The following is a 27,473-nucleotide window of genomic DNA, read 5'->3' as shown; positions in this document are numbered from 1 at the left end:
CTATTAAGCCTTTGTTCTTAGGACTTACAGAGTGGCTTTGATGTCTTGGATAAAACACCCTGGGCAAACTAAAGACCAAATGCTTGATTATGTTCTAACGAAAGTATAATCAATAGCGCACGTAAGTTAAAAGGGAGCAGAATTAAAATACTTTTGTAATTAAAATTTTATTGACTGTTTATGCCTCATTTAACCCAGTCTGCAAAATTAGTTTGTCTATGGCATAACTTTGTGATTGTAATTACCTGTGTTACACTTATTCAAAGAATCAGGTTCCAACTATTGACAGCTATTTCAAAGGCATGAAGATGTTGTTGTATGATACACTAGTGGAGAAGTACAAGCATCTTGCTTGCGGTTATTAAAAAGTCATTGTATACACATTGTAAGCTGGATTTCCTGTTTGCTCCCGGAAACAGGGCATATTTTATAAAGCGGTCACTCAAAAATGATTGACAAAAAGGCACTATTGTTAACAATGTTGGCTTGTTTAAACTGTGCACTGTATTTTGACGGCGGGTGGTGCAGGTTCCGAGTCTACAGCAACCGCTTCGAGTCTTTTGATGTCGCTGTAGAAAAAGATTATGAGCGCTACAACGAGCACTCATGCTCTAAGCAAATGCTTAGAGAAGCCTCCTGAATATGGTCGGGATTGGAAGAAACTGCAACCCTCGCAGTTTAACCCTTTGGTTAACAGGTTTACAGGTTCTACGACGAGTACAAGCCCAAATAAAAGGTGAGGTAAGATTTCTTCTATTTACCGCTTTGCATTGTCCAATAAAGCATGGCATTGAGAGCATGATTAAATGTTTTTCCACAAATAGCACTGATGGCATATTTATTAGAAATACCATAATGTTGAACCACTGACCCTGAGAATAAAGGGTCTGTGGCCCTTTTGGGTTCTTTCCCATACAGCTTAGGCCTCATGCACACGACTGTAGCCACGTGCACGGCAGTGATTTTAGGGTCGGCCGGCTGCGGAGTGTCACCCGCGAGCCACCCGCAAATCGCGGGCCGTGTCCATTATTTTCTATGAGCCTGGACCGCAGAACACGGCCATAATAAGACATGTCCGTTCTTTCTGCGGTCCAGTCTCCTGGGCCATGCACGGACCGTGGAAACAAAGGTCGTGTGCATAGGCCCATAGAAATGAATGGGGCCGCAATTCTCCCGTGGATTTTTGGGGGAATTGTGGCCGCAAAAGCGCATTCATGTGCATGGGGCCTTAGCTCTCTATTAAGAACTTTGTACTTAATTGCAACACAGCCCCAGTCAAGTACTTGGGATCAGTGGGAGTCCCAGCTGCCGTGCCCCCAAAGGTCAGACATTAATGGCATATCTAATTATAAAATATGGGATTTATATTCAACATCTTTAACATTTTTGATAAAGGGATAAAACCGTTGGTAAAACAGGATCAACGTATGGACCCGATTTTAGATGTACTCACTGTCCTTGATCACAGTCATCTTCATATCCCTAATGCTCTTTAGGCAGAAATGTAATGATTTACAAATTGTTAGATAGTGACATTTCTCTATTTTCTATTGCAGGAGAAAAATGAAATGTTGCCCCTCTCTCCATAAATTGGAAATAGGAAATATGGACAGTTACATGAAGCACATACAGTAACAACTGTGCAAGTGGCGAGATTATTTTTTTTTTTCCAGGTGTTAGCCCTGTCCCTGTATGTCCTGGCCACAATTAGAAAACCCTCTGGAAATACTCTCATGCAAACACTGCCCTGATACCTTAAAGGGAAGGTGTCATGATTTTTTCATTTTTTTTTATCATATTGCTTTTAATATAATATTTTCAAAAATGTTATTCAATTATGTTCTCATGTTTTACTTTTTAATGTATTCTTACTTTTACTTCTCTATGGGGGCTGGCATTTTTTTTTTCATCTCTGTATGTGTCGATTAACGACACATAAAGAGATGCTATACGGCACATACAACCCCATAGAGAATGAGAATGGGAGCCGTTCTATTCTCAGTTGCGTGCGCGAAATCCAGCGCCATTTTCATGTGGACCGGAAGCCGCTGCCGGACAGTAAGATGACGACTTCCGGCCGCTGCTTCTGGCCATATGTTCAACTAAGCGAAGGCGCAAGGAAGAGGAGCATAGACCAGCGAAGGCAGCGGCAGGAACAGGTAATTTATGTTCATGTATGATGTGTGTATTATGTTCGTGTATGTTCTTGTGATACTGTCTGCTGAGCCCTGTATCTAATCCTCCTAGCACTATGCAGTCGCTCAGAAAATGTTGGCACACAGTGTAGGAGGTTTGAAGACATTGAAACCCTTCCTTCTCCTGGCACTAGCCAGAAGACAGGAGGGGGGATTGTGTGAGGATACTAGAGGAGAGTGTGTCCACCCCAAATTTGCAGCATAAATCAAAGAGGTTGCTTTACCACAGTGACCATGCTGCAATTTTGCGAACTGCTCCCTCTAGTGGCCAGCACATGGAAATGTTATGAATTAGAATCTAATTTATAATATTTCCTGACTTGTGAAAAAAATAAAACAATGTGTAATCACTTAAATACTAATTGTTTAACTGAAAAAAAAATTAAAAAATTATAGCGACACATTCCCTTTAATGCCCCTGAACTGTGACATATAGTGGTGCTAACACATCTGTTTTCTGAGTCCTCCATGTTGTCGTATCCATAAATAATGTCAACTAGTGTAGTTTCTATTAATAGCATAAGTCTTATAAAAGTCGAACAAAAAAGAAAAATGGAACACCACCAATGTCCAGGAAAAATATATTCTTACCCAGGAAGTGCAAGCCCGTCAGGTGCGGTGTCCCAACCTCACTCCAATAGATTCCAAGAAATGTAGAAGACATCAACATGAATTCCAGGTGTAAGTTTTTTATTCTCATTTACAAAAAGCTCACATAATGACAGCAACGTTTCGGCTCTAGAAAAAAAGGCTCATATCACTACTATGAGAATAAAAACATTTTTTAGAAGACAGCAGTATCAATTGCAGTTGTAAATTTTTCTTTCAATTACAAAAATTTTATATAATGAGCCGAAACTCTGATGGTCTCATGTAAACGAGAATAAAATTTACACCTGGAATTGATGCTGACGTCTTCTACATATTTTTAGCCTCACAGTAGTATTAATAGTTATTGCCTCACAGTAGCATATACCCTGAGTATGTATGTGTAAGTATTATGCATAATACAAAATAACCTATTAGAAGTCAGGCTGTATTCACGTGAATGTCTCTTCACGTGAATGTCTCTGCACACAACCCACCTCAAACTAAGTGTTGCAGAATGCTATCTAAATATGTAAGCCACACTGTCCACACAAGAAGAAAAATAAAAGTGTAACACAGAAACACCTAATCACACAGGAACAGGCGTACACTCGCTCTTTCAATCATTGACAAATGTATACTACCGCTATACAAATACCAATATAACCAATAATATCGCCATACAGTGACCATATAGTGGTCAGATACCAGTTCTATACAAGCGTTCTGCAGAGCATAATCATGCTGCTGACCATACAAGTGAATACAGCACTCATCAGACATAGTCACAGGCAGAGTACATTAAGAATACATCCAGTTACTCACATGTGATGTCTTCACTGATTATAGATGTTCACTTTCCTTATCTTTTCCATAGGGACCACAATAGCGACCTCTCCCGAAGACTGCAGAGTTTTCTGCCCAGACATCTTTGGCCTCTCGCTTCTGAAGCCCATCCCTACCCTCTATAGCAACACAGATCAGACCCCTTAAATAATCAGACCCCAGACCAGACCCCTACAGTAAGTCAGACCTCAGATCAGACCGCTTAAATAATCAGACCCCAGAGTAGATCCCTAAATTAATAAGTCCCCAGACCAAGCCTCTAAATTTAATAGACCCTAGAACAGACTCCTAATTTATCAGACCCCAGACCAGAACCCTAAAATTATGAGACCCCACACCATACCCCGTAAGTTAATTCAGACCCCAGACCAGACCCCTGAAAAACGTATCAGACCCCAGATTAAGCCACAAAAGTCAACAGGCCACAGACCAGACTCCTTAATTAATCAGACTCCAGACAAGACCCCTTAAATATCAGACGCAAAACCAAAAAAAATCTGACCCCAGACCATAACACTTAAATTAATTCCGACCCCAGATCAAACCCCTAAACTATTCAGACCCCAGACCCGCTAAATTTATTAGACCCCCAGACCAGACATCCTAAATTAATTAGAGCCCAGACGAGAGAAAGATATCAAACCCCTGACCAGACCCCTGCATATACTTACTCTACTGGCTCCTCTTCAACTCCAGGCAGTGCCGTACTGAGTGTGCTGTACACTACATCCTGCCACTGGACAGCGTCAGGACCCAGTTCGTCCGGCGCCCGGAGCAAAAAAGTAAGTATAGTAAGTAAAGCAATAGGGTAAGTATACCAGCTCCCCTGGGCTCACTCGAACTGTCACTGTTGTTTAGCTGTCCGCCTGTTTATTTCCACTCAAGAAAGGGCAGCTGAAGAGCAGTGACAAGTTCTGGAAGCGTTGTTGCGCCCCCCCCCCCACCGTCACCAAAGGAGCTTGGCACCCCAGGACTGTCCCGACCCATGTCCGGTGATAGAGACGGCCCTGGGTAACATTAATTTCTTTGACTTGTTGCATAAGTATATTGAGAACGTATGCCATTTTGAGTGTTCTGGTGAGAATAATACTTTGAACATTGGCAAAACAACAAGCTAATCAACAAAGCCAGCTGCTTGCCTTTAAACTGATTGGAATACATGTCTTGGCATGAGAGCATTAAGATACTTTTCTCCGAATTCAAGTAAACTTGTGAGGAACAGAACATTACTGTAATAGTGGTGTAGCTATGGGGATACAGAAGTTGCAGTCACAGCCAGGGCATGGTCCATCAAGTGACCCAATGGCCCCTCTAAAACATAAGAGAACACCACATTATAATCGGAGATTCCGATTCCAGACTAGACCCCTTAAATACGGAGATGTAATGGCATATTGTGATAATTGCACAAAAATATTGTCAAATGATACAGATCTACTTTACCGTACAAATTCATATTTCCCTTTTATAATATAATGATATCTTTCTCACACTCTATATATAACTAGTACATATTTTGCATTGGGGCACAGGAGGTTTGTATTATTCTGCTATATGAATTACATATGGAATACATGATTCATGTTATAGAAACGTACAACTCAAGGTTCAGGAAAAAGCGCATAAAAATATAGTCATATTCTTGTCGACCTAACTTCTTTGTCAATATGTGAACATGGACATAGGGGGTCATGCAATAGCCATAATTGTGTCACATAGATGCCAAATACAGTGCTCATTAAAAATCTAAGGGCACATACTGTACCTCTGTGGGCCTCCAAATTTATATGGAGCTACACCAAGTAATCCATAAGGAAAAAAAATGATAGGAAAGTTTTAGTTGAGTCTTTGAGGTAATATATGATCTTGGAATATCTGTATAAGAACTTACTCTGCAATTACAGTCATCCAGGCAGCCTCTCTGTTATCATACATGTACCCTCTCTTACTTCCGCACAACGTAAAAAATATGGAGTTATAATTGGTATTATATATAATTACATTATAGTGACCATTGCTATTATAGTTAAATACATCTTATATACGTTATTGTAACAAGGTGCACTGTAAATATTATAACAATAAGAAATATAGTTTCAATTATTATACATTATATAACTAAAACATTATAGGGGTTGCCTGTTTTGGACATCTCATTGTCTCATTACTGGGTCCCCTAACAACTAGTTGCTTGTGCTGGAGGGGTTGTCCAACTGTTAGGACTCCGCTACTATCAGCAGGGAAACAGAACTCTGAGATGGTTTCCATGGCAGCGTCGATAACAATAAGTTATCCACTTGTTTCAATACATGTGCCAGGTAGCAATTGTACACTCTGGATTATAGAGGGGGTGTAGGTCCCAACTAAACAGGCAACCCCTTTAAGCTATTATTATAAGTTAAATAATAGGGAACAATTTTTTCTTAAACTTTTTTGGCGTCTTTTGTGTGATTATATATATATATATATATATATATATATATATATATATATATATATATATATAATCACTATACATCATAGTATGTTAAATATGCAGTTTTGTACTAACAGTATATTCTATACTCCTACTACGACTCTTACCATAGACGGATATATAAGAAATTTAGAGATGAGACACTCTATGAAACACATCATAGGCTCTGAATTAAGTAGTAAATTACTATCATAAAAACCTTTCCATAAACATCATACAGTAATATAAATATCATCTCAGCAAATATCAAGCTACAGTATCACATACTCGCTTTGTTACTTAAGAACTAGAAGAAAACACCACCTCGTGCTTTTTAGAACAAGATGAACAGTTTTATAGCCGAGGTAAATTATAGTCAGTGAATTAATGATAAGATATTGTGTGCATATGGCAGACATGTAATATCACTTTATTCCTCTCTTCTTATGTGTCTCCGTTATTTCACTGACTGATCTGCATGACATTAATGATATCTTGTGAACTGTTGTGAAGAACAGAGGTTGTGTACTGAACATTTAGACTATGTAAACTACTATGGAAACCAGATGTAGCTTACAAGGTGCCTTGCATCTCATCTCTAAGCACTAAAGCCTTTTTTGGCCTAAGTTTTGAGTGGTTTACCGCTGTTTTCTATCAGATAGAACAGATGGCATGCACATGCTTTCTGGAGTAAATGAAGTGGGATTTCAGCAGCATTGTGCTTTGATCCCTGGTGGCATGTCTACAACACCAAGATGCAAAATACCACAGAAGAACAGGATCTTAATATTAAAGGCTGGGAGCCACACTCTTGATATGTGAACCCCTTTAAGCAAAAAAATAACCAAAAAAAAACAACCAAGTCCACAGACTGTAAATATATTGACATTCCATTTTGGAAATTCTGCTCCAGAGTTCAGGGAACAAGGTATTTCCTCTGTTGGGTGACATGCAGCGCTGTAAAGTTATACCTCCCTTGAGCGCAGTACAATTTAGCTGGTTGGAGACTCTCGTAATTCTTAATAGGAAATAATATAAACTACTGATATTAGGGAATAAAGTAAATATCAATAAAAAAAAATATATAGTAATTACGCTCAATGAATGAACTATTGATCCATATTCAAAGAGATGCTAAGTTTCCACAAATATTTAACAGACATGAATCAGATTTTCTTTTAGGGTATGACAAGGGGGCTTATTTCTGGGGCAGATTTATAGATTCATTACTAGATAGATGCAGCTACTCAACTACTTGGAATTGGCAGCCTGCATTTCTTCACACATCACAATGCCACATGACCACTCTTACGGCAATGCTCTGGGGATAGTTTACCCACTACGTCGCTTTGCCTCTTTGATGAAGGCCTTGTTTTGGATGAACTTGAAAGAAAGGTTAAACACACATTTTTGTTTCTCTTTCAAGTTACTATGTGTGACATATTTACAGTCAGTTTTGTGTTTGAGCAGCTGGGAGTCTGTGGCAGCTGCTTGGGGACTCACATTGCCTCTTGAAATATTAAATGGCACAACGAGATCTGAACATTGCCAGATTTCTGCCAACCACATGACCTATTTGAACACATGAGAGATCCTGCAAAACTTTGTTCACTTGCTAAGAAATACTGTTCCAGAAACATAACGTTACAAAAGTTACAGTATAATAATAATTAATAATAATAATAATAATATATACCTTAGTGTTAGTCTATACAGCTATTGCAGCATTTTACTATACATTATACACATTCGATCCTGTTCTTCATGTTAATAATACCATACATGCAGATCAACTTCTACTCACTACTTCATTTTTAAGTATTGTACAGCTCTTTCATACAGAACTACTAGTTAACCCTTGATTGCTGGAGGTACACATAAAAGTATCATTACATTACATTCAATCACAATTCTATCCTGGTTGTCAGTCCAATTAATGTCATCATCATTTTAGACATACCTGTCCAGTGGCTTTCCATGTAAAGTTCATTGCCTGGATATTGACAGGAATAGCTGGCATCCTCTGCTGGGCTTTCCTAAAATCGTGAGTGAATGGTGCCATTTTCCCCTCAGAAACAATCAAAATATCTTCTTCAAAGCCTGGGAATAAATGTTATGGTGATGAGAAGACAATTACATGCACATTGTGTGCTTTATCACAAATAATGCAGTGCATTATACTATTGAACAGATGTGCATGATGCCCTGCAACATCAGTGAGCTGGCAACTACCCGAAGAATGGGAATTCTTGTGAATGCCCAGGTAAAGGTGACTACCTATTAGCACTCTGGCTTGGTGGGCATCAATCCACATGTACAAGCTGTCTTCTTGCTGCTGGGCAGCCTCGGCTTGTGCATATACAGAGAAGAGAATGCTCCATAGCTGGAGTGTGAGGCAGCAGAGTGCTGTTGGGGCCATGTTGCTCAGTGAGATGCTAGTGTTTGGCTCTCCACTTTTCACCTCCCTCTGTCCTGGGCTCTTATACTGATTATATTGACTTTTCCCCGTGTGCTGCGGGCTGTTCTGATCTCACTCAGGGGGCTGGCTTCTGGCAGAGTCAATGAAGTAGTAAAGGAGGGGGAACTGAGTGTGACACGGGGGAGGTGTCCCATTACAATATGCCTGATCACCACAAGGGGGCGCCACACAGCAGCAAAGAAGTCTGATCAGAAGTTTATGCAAGAAATCAAATCGCACAAGTCCTACAGAATAAAACAGAAGAGGAAAACAGACTTGGAGAGAGCTTTTGTGATTTACAGAATAAATTTTTTCTTTAAAAAAAAAACAAAAAACGAAATATTCTCCTTGGTAGACTAAAAATATTCAGACCATTGCTGGACCTACACAGCAGCTGTATACAGTACTTCATGAATAGGAATCCTGTTATTAGCTGAGTGATCTGTAAATTAAGGCTATGATCACATCTGCGTCCGGGCTCCGTTCCGACTACGGTATTCATCCCGTCAAAATAACGGTACCCTTGCACAACGGAGACAAACTGAAACCATTGGCACCGGATCAGTCACCATTGAAATTAATGGTGATGGAAACGGAAACCATTGGTTTCAAGTTGTGTCAGTCAGGGCTCCGTTCCGACGGAAAGCTCAGACGGAACGGAGTCCTGACGCAGATGTGAACGAAGCCTAACAGGTTGTTTTATACCAGCCAGTGTCTGGGGCAGAATACTGGTTGAAATGAAAAGAGATCTGTAATCTGCAAATCATGTCACAGGATAGCAGCAAGTTCAGTGGCGTAACTACTGCGGTACCAGCCATAGCGGCCGCTACGGGGCCCGTGGCTTGAGGGGGCCCATGCCGTCAGCTGACACGCCCCCCAACTGCCCGGTGGCGCCACTAGCGGTAGTGACGCTACTACGGGGCCCGGGCCGCCGAGCCTCTAACATGTGTTTGCCGGGCGACACAGGCCCTCTCATGCCCTGCAAAAATCTTGAGGACAGCATCCGTATGACAAAAGTAAAAAAGTGTTTATTAACACATCCCAATATCAAAGTGCTACATTTCGACTCCGCAGGAGTCTTTATCATGCTTGATAAAGACTCCTGTGGAGTCGAAACGTAGCACTTTGTTATTGGGATGTGTTGATAAACACTTGTTTACTTTTGTCATACGGATGCTGTCCTCAAGTTTTTTGCAGCAATTGATTGTCCAGAAGGGATCGCTGGACTTGGAATTTGCATCCCGCTGAAACTAAGTAGCTATTTTCCGATCAAGTGAGTGCTGTGGATAACCAGTTTACCATAGGCCCTCTCATGCCCGGGGGCATCGCTAGCACCGGAAGGGGCCCCGGTGCTAGCGACAGTCACCCCCTCTTGCAGTAATACAAATACATGCATCAGCGCTGGATTGCCGTGCACCTTCTCTGCCCGACCGCTGAGCGTTTTACAATGGCGCAGATTGGCGTAGCAAAAAGACTTGCCCCGCCAATCAGCGCCTTTCAATGACACTAGCGGCGCGATGACGTCATCGCTCCGCTTCCGTGCTTGAAAGGCGCTGATTGACGGGGCAAGTCATTCTGCCCTGCCAATCAGCACCTTTGAACGACGTGGCGCTTGCATCGTTCAGCTCCAGCAGACCTGCTCAGAAGAGTGCAGATCTGCATTGCCACCGGACAGCATGGGAACGGGATACTTATTTCTCTGTGCACAATGCAAATAAATATATATAATTTTGACTATGTGATTTTCTGTTTTTTTTGTTATATAATCTATCTCTCACTGGTAAAATTAACCTAGCCTAAAAATTCTAGACTGTTCAGGTCTTTGACAGTGGGCAAACTTACAAAATCAGCAAGGGATCAAATACTTATTTCCTTCACTGTATATGTAGGGCAGCACGGTGGCTCAGTGGTTAGCACTATTGCCTTGCAGCTCTGGAGTCCATATGAGGACACTATATACAGACGGCTGTATGTGGGGCACTATCTACAGGGGCTTCTATGTAGGGCACTATCTACAGAGGCTCTATGTGGGTCACTATTTACAAAGTGCTATGGGGGAACTATCTACAGGGGGCACGGTGTGTTTGTGGGACACAGTGTATGGTACTATTAGAATCAGGGACACAGTGTATGGTGCCATTATAGTTAGTGGTGCAGAAATGGGTCGTGGCCGAGAGATATCCATCATAGAGGTCTAGACCGGAGGGAGAAGAAAAGAACTAGAATCTGAGACATCACCGGTGAGTCACTTAATGTAAATGTTTATTCTGCCATCAGTACTGTAGTCACTGTATGATCTGCAGCGAGATGATGGGTGGTATGATTTTTTTTGTGAAACAGCATCTCCCAGCATATCCTTACTATTGTTCGTGCCATGCTGGGAGCTGTAGTTTTACGCCGTACAAACCTATATGGCAGGGGTTGCAATAAATTGAGCTGTATTTGTTCTGGTGTTGTATATATGTACAGAGCTTAGTTCTGTTGCTGTATTTATGTACCGAGCTTTGTTCTGGTGCTGTATTTATGTACCGAGCTTGGTTCTGGTGCTGTATTTATGTACCGAGCTTGGTTCTGGGGCTGTATTTATGTACCGAGCTTGGTTCTGGGGCTGTATTTATGTACCAAGCTTGGTTCTGGGGCTGTATTTATGTACTGAGCTTTGTTCTGGTGCTGTATATATGTGCTGAGCTTGGTTCTAGTGCTGTATATATGTACTGAGCTTGGTTGTGGTACTGTATATATGTATGAGCTTGGTTCTGGAGCTGTAATTATATAGGATATATTTATAATAATAAAATTGCAGGGCAGATGGAATTGGTCTCAATTCATTGTATATTTCATGGGAACCTGTCTTGTAGTTTTAACAACTTGAACCGCCACCATGACCTGACAATATTTTCAAATGTATGTTTCTTCAGATGCAGCAAAATCTTTAAAATCCACTTTTAAAACGGCGCACACTTTATGCTAATTACTCATTAAAGGGTCATGGGGCGGTGCTGCTATCCTGAAGAGTCACATAGTCCTGCCTCCAAACCCACCTTTCCATGTTTGATTGACATCCCCCTGGCTGATACAACTTTCTCGGATGCGCCATTGCCTTGTGGCACTATACACATGGGGGGCTGTGTGGCACTATACACAAGGGGGAGCTGTGTGGCACTATATACAAGGGACTGTGGCACTACTAAGGGGGGGGCTGTGTGGCACAATCTACTGGGGGCGTATGGTGCTATTTACAAGGCGGAGGGCTGTGGCTCTATCTACAGGGGTCTGTGTGTGGCTTTATCTACAAGGGTCTGTGTGTGGCGCAATCTACAGGGGACTGTGTGCTGCACTATCTACTAAGGGGGGCTGTGTGGCACTATATACAAGGGAGGGGGGCTGTGTGGCACTATATCCAGTGGGAGCTGTATAGCGCTATATACAGGGGAGCTGTGTGGCACTAAAAAAACAAAAAACAGATAGATTTCAATTTCTTTTTTTTTGACCCAACAACCTAAAAACACCACAGTGCCCATGTAGATAGTCCCTGTACATCATGCCACAGTGCGCATTGTAAATAATGCCCACATAGGGCCAGTGACCAAATAGTACCAGTGCCACACTGCACACATATAAACTGCCCCGGGTAATTATAGACCAGTAAGCTTAACATCGATCGTGGGGAAAATGTTTGAGGGGCTATTGAGGGACTATATACAGGATTATGTGACAAAAAAATAGTATAAGTGACAGCCAGCACGGTTTTACTAAAGACAGAAGTTGTCAAACTAACCTAATCTGTTTTTATGAAGAGGTGAGCAGAAGCTTAGACAGAGGGGCCGCTGTGGATATAGTGTTTTTGGACTTTGCAAAGGCATTTGACACTGTCCCCCATAGACGCCTAATGGGTAAATTAAGGACTATAGGTTTAGAAAATATAGTTTTTAATTGGATTGAGAATTGGCTCAAGGACCGTATCCAGAGAGTTGTGGTCAATGATTCCTACTCTGAATGGTCCCCGGTAATAAGTGGTGTTACCCATGGGTTCAGTGCTGGGACCACTATTATTCAACTTATTTATTAATGATATAGAGGATGGGATTAATAGCACTATTTCTATTTTTGCAGATGACACCAAGCTATGTAATATAGTTCAGTCTATGGAAGATGTTCGTGAATTGCAAGCAGATTTAAACAAACTAAGTGTTTGGGCATCTAGTTGGCAAATGAAGTTTAATGTAGATAAATGTAAAGTTATGCATCTGGGTACCAACAATCTGCATGCATCATATGTCCTAGGGGGCGCTACACTGGGGGATTCACTTGTTGAGAAGGATCTGGGTGTACTTGTAAATAATAAACTAAATAACAGCATGCAATGTCAATCAGCTGCTTCAAAGGCCAGCAGGATATTGTCGTGTATTAAAAGAGGCATGGACAGGGATGTATTATTGCCACTTTACAAAGCATTAGTGAGGCCTCATCTAGAATATGCAGTTCAGTTCTGGGCTCCAGTTCATAGAAAGGATGCCCTGGAGTTGGAAAAAATACAAAGAAGAGCAACAAAGCTAATTAGGGGCATGGAGAATCTAAGTTATGAGGAAAGATTAAAAGAATTATACCTATTTAGCCTTGAAAAAAGGACGACTAAGGGGGGACATGATTAATTTATATAAATATATTAATGGCACATACAAAAAATATGGTGAAATCCTGTTCCATGTAAAACCCCCTCAAAAAACAAGGGGGCACTCCCTCCGTCTGGAGAAAAAACAAACACATTCCCCCGTACAGCATAATTCCCCATAGCTGCCCACATGCAGCATAATTCCCTCATAGCTGCCCCATACAGTATAATGCCCCCATAGCTGCCCCATACAGCTTAATGCCCCCAATGCTGCCCCCATACAGCATAATGCCCCCATACGGTATAATGCACCCTAGCTCCTCCTATACAGTATAATGCCCCCTTAACTGCCCCTAGTGCCAGTGCGCTTGTAGACAGTGACACAGTGCCCATGTAGTGAGTGCCCCTATATAGTGCCACAGCGTCCATGTAGATAGTGCCACACCCCCCTTGAAGATAGCGCCCCCCCTCCTGTAAATAGCGCCATTGGGACTCCCTATAAAAGCGGAATCCCCAGCCAGAACATAGGCCGGGGATTCCGCTCCTAGAGGGAAGCCCTGATGTCACTGTCCATATATGGACAGTGATGTCAGTCGCTACTCCTTAAGTGGAATCGCCGTTGCCGACACTAAGCTAATAAGGGGCATGGAGAATCTAAGTTATGAGGAAAGATTAAAAGAATTAAACCTGTTTAACTTATATAAATATATTAATGGCACATACAATAAATATGGTGAAATCCTGTTCCATGTAAAACCCCCTCAAATAACAAGGGGGCACTCCCTCCGTCTGGAGAAAAAAAGGTTCAACCTGCAGAGGCGACAAGCCTTCTTTACTTTAAGAACTGTGAATCTATGGAATAGTCTACCGCAGGAGCTGGTCACAGCAGGGACAGTAGATGGCTTCAAAAAAGGGTTAGATAATTTCCTAGAACAAAATAGTATTAGCTCCTATGTGTAGAAATTTTTCCCTTCCCTTTTCCCGTCCCTTGGTTGAACTTGATGGACATGTGTCTTTTTTCAGCCGTACTAACTATGTAACTATTATGTAACTATGACATATAAAGTGCCAGTGCCCACATAGTGCCACAGTGGCCACTATAGATAGTACCACAGTGTCCACATATAAAGTGACATAGTGCCCACATATAAAGTGCGAGTGCCCACATAGTGCCACAGTGCCCATTGTAGATAGTGCCCACATATAAAGTGACATAGTGCCCACATACAAAGTGCCAGAGCCCACAAAGTGCCACAGTGCCCATGTAGATAGCATCAGTGTCTCCTGTAGATAGTGCCACATCCCCATATAGTGCCACAATGCCCATGTAGATAGCATCACCCTCCTGTATATAGCAACCTCTATAGATAGCACCAACCCCCCCTGTAGATAGCACCACCACCACCACCACCCCCATCCCCCCACTGTGGATAGCGCCACTGTAGCTCCCGCTAGGAGTGGAATCCCTTTGACCGTGGATTCTGCTGCTAGACGGAGCCCCTGACATCTCTGTCCATATATGGACAGTGACGTCAGGGGCTTCCTTTAAGAGCGGAATCCAATGTCAGAACATCAGCAGCACTCTGGCCAGGGATTCCGCTCCAGGAGTAGCCCCTGACATCACTGTCCATATATTGCTAGTGAAGCCAGGGGCTTCTCCAGGAGGGGAATCCCGGCCAGAGCAGAGTTTGGACACCAGGGATTCTGCTCCACTAGGGAGCTACAATGGCGCTATCTACAGGGGGTGCCATCTACAGGGTGGTTTTGCTATCTATATAGGGGCGTGCTATCTACAGGGGGGGTTGGTGCCATCTACCGGGGGTACTATCTGCATGGGGGTGCTATGTACAGGGGGGTCAGAGGGCGCCTATATCGTCAAGGGCTTTCCAAAGACAGGAGACCCCCAGCCATAGATTTTGCGATGCTCTGTCTAGGGACTCCATAGTTGAAAGCCCGACATCACCGTCCATATATGGACAGTACCGTCAAGGGCTTCTCCGAGTTCCCGGTGTCTGGGAAGTCCTCGGCCAGGATCAGTTTTTACCGGCCGTTACAACGATTGATTCCTGAAAAACGGCCGATAAAAACTGATCCATTGACTTCTATGGGAGCCGTCTGGTCATGAAAATGGCATAAAATCGGACATGTCCTACTTTTTGACGGCCAGTTTTCACGGGCCGAAAAAAAAAAAAAACAACGGACGGCACACGGGCACGTGTGAATATAGCCTAATGCAGCAGGAAGGCTAGACGCGCTCTGGTTCCCTGCGTTCCCTTAGAGTAAATTCACACGTAGCACAAATACTGCAGATTTTCCACAACGTATTTCATTGCGGTAAAATCCGCAGCATAATATAGTAGCAGCAAAGTGTATGACATTTGAACAAATCTCATCCACACGCTGCATAAATGATAAGCGGATAAAACGTTCAGAAATTTACCTGCGGTGCGATTTTTTAATCCGCAGCATTTCAATTGTATTTGCTTACTTGTTGTTTTTCTGTTGCAGGTTTCCCCCATTGAATTCAATGTGGAGGTAAATCCCGCAACAAATAGCAGATGCTGAAACTCAGAAAAAAATAAATCTTATACTTACCCAGAATTCTGTGCTTCTGTCTAAATATTGAAGTATATAGTATTATTTCACCTAGTATTGTTTCACCTTTAAGTTATTCAATATATTGATAATTTCTAGCTTATAAAATAGCATTAGAACAATAACTATTTTTACTTGATTTAAAGAGTATGCAATAGTCCGGAGGAAATATAAGGCACAAAATATTATAAGATTTTGTTATAAGATTTTATATTGTAAATAGGAGGTAGAATTAAAGGTATACTCCAAAATTGCATGTTTCATTCATGCCTGTTGGATTAATGCTTTTCATGGTATGTATCCAATATACTTGTCTTTGTAGATTTCTCCTTATAGATCCATTATCGTTGCCTGTTATTTCCTCTAAAATGCACCATTTTTGGTCATAGACCTTATGTTTTGCCTCAAAGAAATGTTTTGCAACTGTTGTTTCTCCACAGTTTTCTTTTTACTATTGTAGTGGAGGTTCTTTGATCTTTATTTTTTTTTCCAAAAGTTTTAATTTCTGAACGATGTTCGTTTATGCGTATTTTTATGTCGCATGGTCTGACCTATGTATACTTTACCACAGGGACATTTTAGAAGATAAATGTAATTTTTACAGTTACAGTTAAAATACCCTATAATCTTAATTGGATGGCTTTTGGTTGGATGGCAAATAGAGTCGCCTTTATTCCCTCATTAATAAATCAACAATTAAGCAGGTAAAAGATCTGGAGTTGATTCCAGGTGTGGCACTTGCATTTGTAAGCTGTTGCTGTGAACCCACAACATGAGGCCAAAGGAGCTCTCTCAATGCAAGTGAAACAGACCATCGTTAGGCTGAAAAAAATAAATAAATCCATCAGAGAGATAGCACAAAGGTGCAAACCATTAATCCGCCTCAAAATAGAAAGCCCAGATTACACTTTGCCAAACAACATGAAAAGAAGCCAGCCCAGTTCTGGAGCAGCATTCTTTGGACAGATTAAACTAAGATCAACCTGTACCAGAATGATGGGAGGAAGAAAGTATGGAGAAGGTTTGGAACGGCTTATGATCCAAAGCACACCACATCCTCTGTAACACATGGTGGAGGCAGTGTGATGGCATGGGCATGTATAGCTGCCAAAGGCACTGGGTCACTAGTGTTTATTGATGATGTGACCAGGGGTGGGATTCAAATTTTTAACAGGTTCCCTGTTTTTCGGACGAAGACATGCGGGAGGGGGGGGGGTTGCGGTGTTTTGCGGTGTATCACGCCATTGAAAATGATTCTAATAATAAAATAAAACAATTATGATATTCCAAATAACCCCTGCATTAAAGTGGACTCTAAATAAATAAATTCCGGCATGCGCAGTAAGCCGCGACAACTCTCCCGGCTAATGCAGATACGGTGCCAGGAGAAAGCTCAGTACATATGTACATCACCAGAACAAAGCTCAGTACATATATACAGCACCAGAACAAAGCTCAGTATATATATATATATATATATATATATATACACACACAGCACCAGAACCAGGCTCAGTACATATATATACACAACACCAGAACCAAGCTCAATACATATATACAGCACCAGAACAGAGCTCAGTACATATATACAGCACCAGTACCGAGCTCAGTACATATATACAGCACCTGAACAAAGCTCATCCCATATATACAGCACCAGAACAAAGCTCCGTACATATATACAGCACCAGAACAAAGCTCAGTACATATATACAGCACCAGAACAAAGATCAGTACATATATATATATATGTTTTTAGCTTGGTTGTTCTGATACATATGTACTGAGCTTTGTTCTGGTGCTGTATATATGTACTGAGCTTTGTTCTGGTGCTCTATATATGTTCTGAGCTTGGTTCTGGTGTTGTATATATGTACTAAGCTTTGTTGTGGTGCTGTATATATGTACTGAGCTTGGTCCTGGTGCTGTATTTATATGCAGAGCTTAGTTCTGGAGTTGTATATATGTTTTGAGCTTCTCTTTGGTGCTGTATATATGTATTAAGCTTGGTTGTTATGATGAATATAACTCCAGAACCAAGCTCAGTACACATATACATATATATATATATATATATATATATCACCAGAACCAAGCTCAGTACGTATATACAGCACCAGTATACATACAGCTCAGTACAGACATCATTTGCAAATTTAGTTTAACCCCTGCCATATAAGTATGTACGGCATAAAACTACAGCTCCCAGTATAGCCAGAACAGAACGATGGTAAGGATATGCTGGGAGTTGCTCTTTCACAAAAAAGAACAATACACACATCATCTCGCTGCAGATCATACAGTGACTACAGTACTGAGCAGTCACAGAGAGAATAAACATTTACATTTAGTGACTCACCGGTGACGACTTCTCAGATTCTAGTCGTTCTCTATACTTTTCCACCTGGTCCAGAACTCTATGATGCCTCCTGGCCATGACCCATTTCTAAGGAAATGGGTAAATTTGCTTCTCAGATGTCTTCGGAAGCTCACTTTTTCAATCTGCACCTATAAACGAAGAGCAAATTCTCATGGTACCACACGCTATGCCCCCAAATATAATAGTATTATACACTGTGTCCCCGAATATAATAGCGCTACACACTGTGCCCCTGAATATATTAGTAACATACTGTAATGGATTTGCCTGACACAGCTTCTTTGTCGACGCCCGTGATTAATCAGCCTGCATCTGTGCCTAGGTCTGTTAGAGTGACTCGATCTGCTACCACTCAGGCTGGGAGGCTGAAGAGTGGGAGAACCTATCACAGCCTGGCCAGATGGAGCTAGCTCACGCCCTCTGTCTATTTATACCTTCATTTCCTGCTCCTCCTTTGCCTGTGATTCTGTCCTGTTTCCTGGCTCTGCTGCTCATGCTTGTTCTATTGTCCTCTGCTTCAAATTGACCCTGGCTTTACTGACTACTCTCCTGCTCTGCGTTTGGTACCTCATACACTCCTGGTTTGACTCGGCTCATTCACTACTCTTGTTGCTCATGGTGTTGCCGTGGGCAACTATCCCATTTCCCTTAGCTTCTGTGTACCCTTGTCTGTTGGTCTATCGCGCACTTGTTGAGCGTAGGGACCGTCGCCCAGTTGTACGCCGTCGCCTAGGACGGGCCGTGCAAGTAGGCAGGGACTGAGTGGCGGGTAGATTAGGGCTCACCTGTCTGTCTCCCTTCCCCGTCATTACACATACACTGTGCCCCTGAATAAAATTGTGTCAAACACTGTACAGTAATGCACCACACACAGTGCCCCCTGTAGATAGTGCCCCTCATAGAGCCATCTGTGGATGGTGCTCCCAGTAGAGCCCTCTGTAGATAGTGCTTCCGGTAGAGCCCTCTATAGATAGTTCTCCCCATAGAGCCCTCTGTAGGTAGTAGTGTTCCCTGTAGATAGTGCCTCCTGTAGCGTTCACTGCCGACAGGGCCCTCTGTAGCGTTCCCTGTAGACAGTGCCCCCTGTGGCATTTACTGTAGCGTTCCCTGTATAGTGCTCCCTGTGGCGTTCCCTGTATAGTGCCCCCTGTGGCGTTCCCTGTAGATAGAGCCCCCTGTGGCGTTCCCTGTAGATAGAGCCCCCTCTGGCGTTCCCTGTAGATAGAGCCCCCTCTGGCGTTCCCTGTAGATAGGGCCCCTTGGGGCATTCCCTGTATTTAGAGCCCCTTGGGGTGTTCCCTGTAGTTAGAGCCCCCTGTAGCGTTCCCTGCAGACAGGGCACCCTGTAGCGTTCCCTGTAGATAGTGCCCCCTGTGGCATTCACTGTAGCATTCCCTGTATAGTGCTCCCTGTAGCGTTCCCTGTATAGTGCCCCCTGTGGCGTTCCCTGTAGATAGAGCCCCCTGTGGCGTTCCCTGTAGATAGAGCCCCCTGTGGAGTTCCCTGTAGATAGAGCCCCCTGTGGCGTTCCCTGTAGATAGGGCCCCTTGGGGCATTCCCTGTAGTTAGAGCCCCTTGGGGCGTTCCCTGTAGTTAGAGCCCCCTGTAGCGTTCCCTGCAGACAGGGCACCCTGTAGCGTTCCCTGTAGATAGTGCCCCCTGTGGCATTCACTGTAGCATTCCCTGTATAGTGCTCCCTGTAGCGTTCCCTGTATAGTGCCCCCTGTGGCGTTCCCTGTAGATAGAGCCCCCTGTGGCGTTCCCTGTAGATAGAGCCCCCTGTGGCGTTCCCTGTAGATAGAGCCCCCTGTGGTGTTCCCTGTAGATAGGGCCCCTTGGGGCGTTCCCTGTAGTTAGAGCCCCTTAGGGCGTTCCCTGTAGTTAGAGCCCCCTGTAGCGTTCCCTGCAGACAGGGCACCCTGTAGCGTTCCCTGTAGATAGTGCCCCCTGTGGCATTCACTGTAGCATTCCCTGTATAGTGCTCCCTGTAGTGTTCCCTGTATAGTGCCCCCTGTGGCGTTCCCTGTAGATAGAGCCCCCTGTGGCGTTCCCTGTAGATAGAGCCCCCTGTGGCGTTCCCTGTAGATAGAGCCCCCTGTGGCGTTCCCTGTAGATAGGCCCCCTGTGGCGTTCCCTGTAGATAGGGCCCCTTGAGGCATTCCTTGTAGTTAGAGCCCCTTGGGGTGTTCCCTGTAGGTAGGGCCCCCTGTAGCGTTCCCTGCAGACAGGGCACCCTGTAGCGTTCCCTGTAAATAGTGCCCCCCGTGGCATTCACTGTAGCATTCCCTGTATAGTGCCCCCTGTAGCGTTCCCTGTATAGTGCCCCCTGTAGATAGGGTCCCCTGTGGCGTTCCCTGTAGATAGAGCCCTCTGTGGCATTCCCTGTAGATAGAGCCCCCTGTGGCGGTCCCTGTAGATAGGGCCCCCTGTGGCGTTTCCTGTAGATAGGGCCCCCTGTGGCGTTTACTGTAGATAGGGCCCCCTGTGGCGTTTCCTGTAGATAGAGCCCCTTGTGGCATTCCCTGTAGATAGAGCCCCTTGTGGCATTCCCAGTAGATAGGGAACCCTGTGGCATTTACTGTAACGTTCCCTGTATAGTGCCCCCTATAGCGTTCCCTGTATAGTGCCCCCTGTAGATAGGGCCTCCTGTGGCGTTCCCTGTAAATAGGGCCCCCTGTGGATAGGGCCCCCTGTGGCATTCCCTGTAGATAGGGCCCCCTGTGGCGTTCCCTGTAGATAGGCCCCCCTGTGGCGTTCCCTGTAGATAGGGCCCCCTGTGGCGTTCCCTGTAGATAGGGCCCCCTGTGGCGTTCCCTGTAGATAGGGCCCCCTGTGGCGTTTCCTGTAGATAGGGCCCCCTGTGGCGTTTCCTGTAGATAGGGCCCCCTGTGGCGTTTCCTGTAGATAGGGCCCCTTGTGGCGTTTCCTGTAGATAGGGCTCCTTGTGGCGTTCCCTGTAGATAGAGCCCCTTGTGACGTTCGCTGTAGATAGAGCCCCTTGTGGCGTTCCCTGTAGATAGAGCCCCTTGTGGCGTTCCCTATAGGTAGAGCCCCCCTGTAGCGTTCCCTGCAGACAGGGCAACCTGTAGCGTTCCCTGTAGATAGTGCCCCCTGTGGCATTCACTGTAGCGTTCCCTGTATAGTGCCCCCTGTAGCGTTCCCTGTATTGTGCGCCCTGTAGATACGGCCCCCTGTGGCGTACCCTGTAGATAGAGCCCCCTGTAGCGTTCCCTGTATAGTGCCCCCTGTAGATAGGGCCCCATGTGGCATTCCCTGTAGATAGGGCCCCCTGTGGCGTTCCCTGTAGATAGGGCCCCCTGTGGCATTTCCTGTAGATTGGGCCCCTTGTGGCATTCCCTGTAGATTGGGCCCCTTGTGGCATTCCCTGTAGATTGGGCCCCTTGTGGCATTCCATGTAGATTGGGCCCCTTGTGGCATTCCCTGTAGATAGAGCCCCTTATGGCATTCCCTGTAGATAGGGCACCCTGTGGCGGTCCCTGTAGATAGTGCCCCCTGTGGCGTTCACTATAGCGTTCCCTGTATAGAGCCCCCGGTGTAGTGCCCCCTGTAGATATGGCCCCCTGTGGCGTTCCCTGTAGATAGAGCCCCCTGTAGCGTTCCCTGTATAGTGCCCCCTGTAGATTCGGCCCCCTGTGGCGGTCCCTGTACATAGGGCCCCTTGTGGCAGTCTCTGTAGATAGGGCCCCCTGTGGCATTTCCTGTAGATAGGGCCCACTGTGGCATTTCCTGTAGATAGGGCCCCCTGTGGCATTTCCTGTAGATGGAGCCCCTTGTGGCATTCCCTGTAGATAGAGCCCCTTGTGGCGTTCCCTGTAGATAGAGCCCCCTGTGATGGTCCCTGTAGATAGGGCCCCATGTGGCGTGTAGATGGGGCCCTATCTACAGGGAACGCCACATGGGGCCCTATCTACAGGGACCGTCACAGGAGCACAGGGGGCTCTATCTACAGGGAATGCCACATGGGGCCCTATCTACAGGGACCGCCACAGGGGGCTCTAGCTACAGGGAACGCCACAAGGGGCTCTATCTACAGGAAATGCCATAGGGGGCCCTATCTACAGGGAACGCCCCATGGGGCCCTATGTAGCATTACCCTGTAGATAGGGCCCCCTGTGGCGTTCCCTGTAGATAAGGGCCCCTATATAGTCTGTAGTTAGTTCCTTATAGTCTACTGTAGTTCTCGTTCCCTGTATAGTCCCCTATGTAGTGCCCACAGTGGAAGGAAAAAAAACATTTTCTTACCTGTCCCGTTGCCGCACCTTTCTCCAGCGACGTCAGTCCTCCTCCATCGGAACGATGCAGCGGAGCAATAACGTCATTACCATCGCGCCGACTGCATCATCACTAAAGCGTCGAACCGCGAGGCATCATGTTCCTCGACAGGGCAGCACTAGTCAACTCAATTGTATCTGCGTACTAAGGACGCGGATACAATTGAGTGCCGGGGACCGGTTCCAGCTTCGGCCTTCACCCGAGTCTGCGAACCGACTGTCATTTTAACAACCGGTTCAGGAGAACCGTAGTGAATCGGCCGGATCCCACCCCTAAATGTGACTGGAGACAGAAGCAGCCGGATGAATTCTGAATTGTTCAGGGATATACTTTCTGCTCAGATTCAACCAAATGCAGCAAGGTTGATTGGATGTCACTTCACAGTACAGATGGACAATGACCCAAAACATACTGCGAAAGCAACCCAGGAGTTTTTTAAGGCAAAGAATTGGAATATTCTGCAATGGCCAAGTAAATCACCAGATCTCAACCCGATCGAGCATGCATTTCACTTGCTTAAAGAGGCTCTGTCACCACATTATAAGTGGCCAATCTCCTATATAAGGAGATCGGCGCTATAATGTAGGTGACAGTAATGCTTTTTATTTAGAAAAACAATCTATTTTAAACCACTTTATGAGCGATTTTTAGCTTTTTGCTAATGAGTTTCTTAATGCCCAAGTGGGCATGTTTTATATTAGACCAAGTGGGCGTTGTACAGAGGAGTGTATGACGCTGACCAATCAGCGTCATACACTTCTCTCCATTCATTTACACTGCACTAGCGATATAGTTATATTGTTATGTGCAGCTACATACACAAACACTAACATTAATGTAGTGTCCTGATAATGAATATACATCCCTACCAGCCTGGACATGATGTTTATTCAGAATCCTGACACTTCTGAATCTTTTCTGTGAGATTCCAGCAAAGCAAGCGTAATCTCGTTTGAAATGACAGGTTACATTGTAATCTCGCGAGATTACGCTTGCCTTGCTGGAATCTCACAGAAAAGATTCAGAAGTGTCAGGATTCTGAATAAACATCACGTCCAGGCTGGTAGGGATGTATATTCATTATCAGGACACTACATTAATGTTAGTGTTTGTGTATGTAGCTGCACATAACGATATACAGTGAAGGAAATAAGTATTTGATCCCTTGCTGATTTTGTAAGTTTTCCCACTGTCAAAGATATGAACAGTCTGGAATTTTTAGGCTAGGTTAATTTTACCAGTGAGAGATAGATTATATTAAAAAAAAAACTGAAAATCACATTGTCAAAATTATATATATTTATTTGCATTTTGCACAGAGAAATAAGTATTTTATCCCTTTGGCAAACAAGACTTAATACTTGGTGGCAAAACCCTTGTTGGCAAGGACAGCGGTCAGACTTTTTTTGTAGTTGATGATGCGGTTTGCACACATGTTAGATGGAATTTTGGCCCACTCCTCTTTGCAGATCATCTGTAAATCATTAAGATTTCGAGGCTGACGCTTGGCAACTCGGATCTTCAGCTCCCTCCATAAGTTTTCGATGGGATGAAGGTCTGGAGACTGGCTAGGCCACTCCATGACCTTAATGTGCTTCTTTTTGAGCAACTCCTTTGTTGCCTTGGCTGTATGTTTCGGGTCATTGTCGTGCTGGAAGACCCAGCCACGAGCCATTTTTAATGTCCTGGTGGAGGGAAGGAGGTTGTCACTCAGGATTTGACGGTACATGGCTCCATCCATTCTCCCATTGATGCGGTGAAATAGTCCTGTGCCCTTAGCAGAGAAACACCCCCAAAACATAATGTTTCCACCTCCATGCTTGACAGTGGGGACGGTGTTCTTTGGGTCATAGACAGCATTTCTCTTCCTCCAAACACGGCGAGTTGAGTTAATGCCAAAGAGCTCAATTTTAGTCTCATCTGACCACAGCACCTTCTCCCAATCACTCTCAGAATCATCCAGATGTTCATTTGCAAACTTCAGACGGGCCTGTACATGTGCCTTCTTGAGCAGGGGGACCTTGCGGGCACTGCAGGATTTTAATCCATTACGGTGTAATGTGTTACCAATGGTTTTCTTGGTGACTGTGGTCCCAGCTACCTTGAGATCATTAACAAGTTCCCCCCGTGTAGTTTTCGGCTGAGCTCTCACCTTCCTCAGGATCAAGGATACCCCACGAGGTGAGATTTTGCATGGAGCCCCAGATCGATGTCGATTGACAGTCATTTTGTATGTCTTCCATTTTCTTACTATTGCACCAACAGTTGTCTCCTTCTCACCCAGCGTCTTACTTATGGTTTTGTAGCCCATTCCAGCCTTGTGCAGGTCTATGATCTTGTCCCTGACATCCTTAGAAAGCTCTTTGGTCTTGCCCATGTTGTAGAGGCTAGAGTCAGACTGATTAATTCAGTCTGTGGACAGGAGTCTTTTATACAGGTGACCATTTAAGACCGCTGTCTTTAATGCAGGCACCAAGTTGATTTGGAGCGTGTAACTGGTCTGGAGGAGGCTGAACTCTTAATGGTTGGTAGGGGATCAAATACTTATTTCTCTGTGAACAATGCAAATAAATATATATAATTTCGACAATGTGATTTTCTTTTTTTTTTTTTTTTTTATATAATCTATCTCTCATTGGTAAAATTAACCTAGCCTAAAAATTCTAGACTGTTCATGTCTTTGACAGTGGGCAAACGTACAAAATCAGCAAGGGATCAAATACTTATTTCCTCCACTGTAACTATATCGCTAGTGCAGTGTAAATGAATGGAGAGAAGTGTATGACGCTGATTGGTCAGCGTCATACAATTCTCTGTACAACACCCACTTGGTCTAACATAAAAACACACCCACTTGGGCATTAAGAAACTCATTAGCATAAAGCTAAAAATCGCTCATAAAGTGGTTTAAAATATATAGTTTTTCAAAATAAAAAGCATTACTGTCACCTACATTACAGCGCCCATCTCCTTATGTAGGAGATAGGGCACTTATAATGTAGTGACAGAGTCTCTTTAAGACAAAAGTTAAGACAGAAAGACACACAAACAAGCATAACTGAAGACAGCTGCAGTAAAGGCCTGGCAAAGTATCACAAAGGAGGAAACCCAGCATTTGACGATGTCCATGGGTACCGGACTTCAGGCAGTCATTGCCTGCAAAGGGTTTTCTACAAAGTATTAAAAAGAACATTATTTATGGTAATGTTAATTTGTCCAATTACCATTGAGCCCCTGAAATGAGGAGGCTGTTTAGAAAAATGGTTGCAATTCCTAAACGTTTCACAGGATATTTTTGTCCAACCCCTTAAATTAAACCTGAAAGTCTACACTTCAATTGCATCTCAGTTGTTTCATTTCAAACATAATGTGGTGGCATGCAGAGCCCAAATCATGAAGATTGTGTCACTGTCCAAATAATTCTGGACCCAACATGTGAAGTGGACAACCTGGCATTGTTCACATGATCCAAAAGCATCAGATAAACCCTGGCATTGGGTAAGCAACTGTCATGTCCGTGGCTGCGGGCCGTCAGGTTCACTCTCCTCCTGATAGCCGCAGCCATGGGTCTGCGAGCGCTGGCCCCAGTCTCCTCCTCAGGAGTCGCCAGAGCTCACTTCCACTCACCTCGGCAGGGTCCCGTAGGGTGCGCTCACACGCTCGTGCCCGCTCTTAAAGGGGCAACACGCGCACCGGACTTTCATGTTTAATCAGCCCATGAGTGCTCTGGACTTATAAGAGGGGTCCAGCTCCTTGCTTCGATGCCTGAGCGTTGTTTGTCATATCCTAGTTTGTCTATGCAAATGGTCTACCAGTGTTTTCCAGTTCACAGCGTGTCCTGTATCCCGTGCTATTCTGGTCAAGTGCCGTGCTGTGCTGTAGTCGTGCTGTGCTGTATTCCACGCCTGTCCTGCTACTCCACGCCTGACGTCTACCCGCTGCCTATTCTCAGCCAAGCTTGCCTTGCTACTGTCCGAGCTGCCACAGGTACCCTATACGAACTATAGACTGTTACCTGTGCCCTGTTGGCCAGCTGCCATACCGCCAAGGCGGTACGGCCTAGTGGGTCCACGAACCCTACGTGACAGCAACAAGGTTAAACGACAAAGGACATGTGCAGGCTCACATGACACATGCAGGTCATGTGACCAACACAATGTCTAGTCCTATTTAGTTAGCCAATGGATGTGTTCTGTGTTTAGTGTTTCGCATTCTATTACATTTTGTTCGTTTATTATTTTACATCACTCAGTGTAGCTCAGAACACATGATCTATGTGTTTCTTGCATGTCCCTTTAGGCCTGATTCAGACGAACGTGGCGTTTTTGCGCACGCAAAACACGCAGCGTTTTGCCTGCGCAAAAGCCACTTGACAGCTCCGTGTGGCAGCAGCATATGATGCGCGGCTGCGTGGTTTTCGCGCAGCTGCCATCATTATGACACGCCATTTGGATGTTTGTAAACAGAAAAGCACGTGGTGCTTTTCAGTTTACATTCATCCTTTTGACAGGTGTTGCGCGAAACAGCCAATTCGCACGGAAGTTCTTCCGTGCGGCATGCGTGGTTTTAACGCACCCATTGACTTCAATGGGTGCGTGATGCACGAAAAACGCTGAGATACTGAACATGTCGCGCTTTTTACGCAGCGGACAAACGCTGCGCAAAAAGCACGGACTGTCTGTACTGCCCCATATACTTCTATTGGTCCATACGAGCCGCGTGAAAACCACGCGGCCTGCACGGACGCAATTCACGTTCGTGTGAATCGGCCCTTATACAGATCAGTGATCATGTGATATAATGTTAACAGTCCATTAGATCACTGATACTAAATACAGGAACATGCAGTGTTTTCTAAATATGAGAACTGTGTTCAGAGGTTTTCATGGATAGGGAGCTGATTGTTTCAGTTCCCTTTGACAGTACAGTACACAGGAGCATGCAGTGCTATCAAAGTGGACATGTGAATGGTCATCAGCCCATTAGTCTACATGGGGCAGTCAGGAATTAACCCTTTCCAGTCACTAATATACCTATTTACATCGGGA

General features: G+C 44.3%; 1 protein-coding gene across 1 annotated transcript in view; it reads right to left on the bottom strand.

The window, feature by feature from the left end:
- Positions 1-8,615, bottom strand: part of WIF1 (Wnt inhibitory factor 1) — a 154,667-nt gene extending 146,052 nt beyond the window's left edge. Inside the window, exons 1-2 of the mRNA XM_075856889.1 lie at positions 8,362-8,615; positions 8,045-8,184 (exon numbers count right to left, since the gene is read on the bottom strand). Coding sequence (XP_075713004.1) covers positions 8,045-8,184; positions 8,362-8,503 — 282 coding nt within the window. The 5' untranslated portion in view covers positions 8,504-8,615. The remainder of the gene's footprint in view (positions 1-8,044; positions 8,185-8,361) is intronic.
- Positions 8,616-27,473: the final 18,858 nt, after the last annotated feature.

Source organism: Rhinoderma darwinii, chromosome 3, assembly GCF_050947455.1.
Source record: "Rhinoderma darwinii isolate aRhiDar2 chromosome 3, aRhiDar2.hap1, whole genome shotgun sequence".
NCBI lineage: Eukaryota > Metazoa > Chordata > Amphibia > Anura > Rhinodermatidae > Rhinoderma > Rhinoderma darwinii.
Note: the sequence above shows the minus strand (reverse complement) of the source record. Positions and strands in the feature narration are given on the sequence as shown.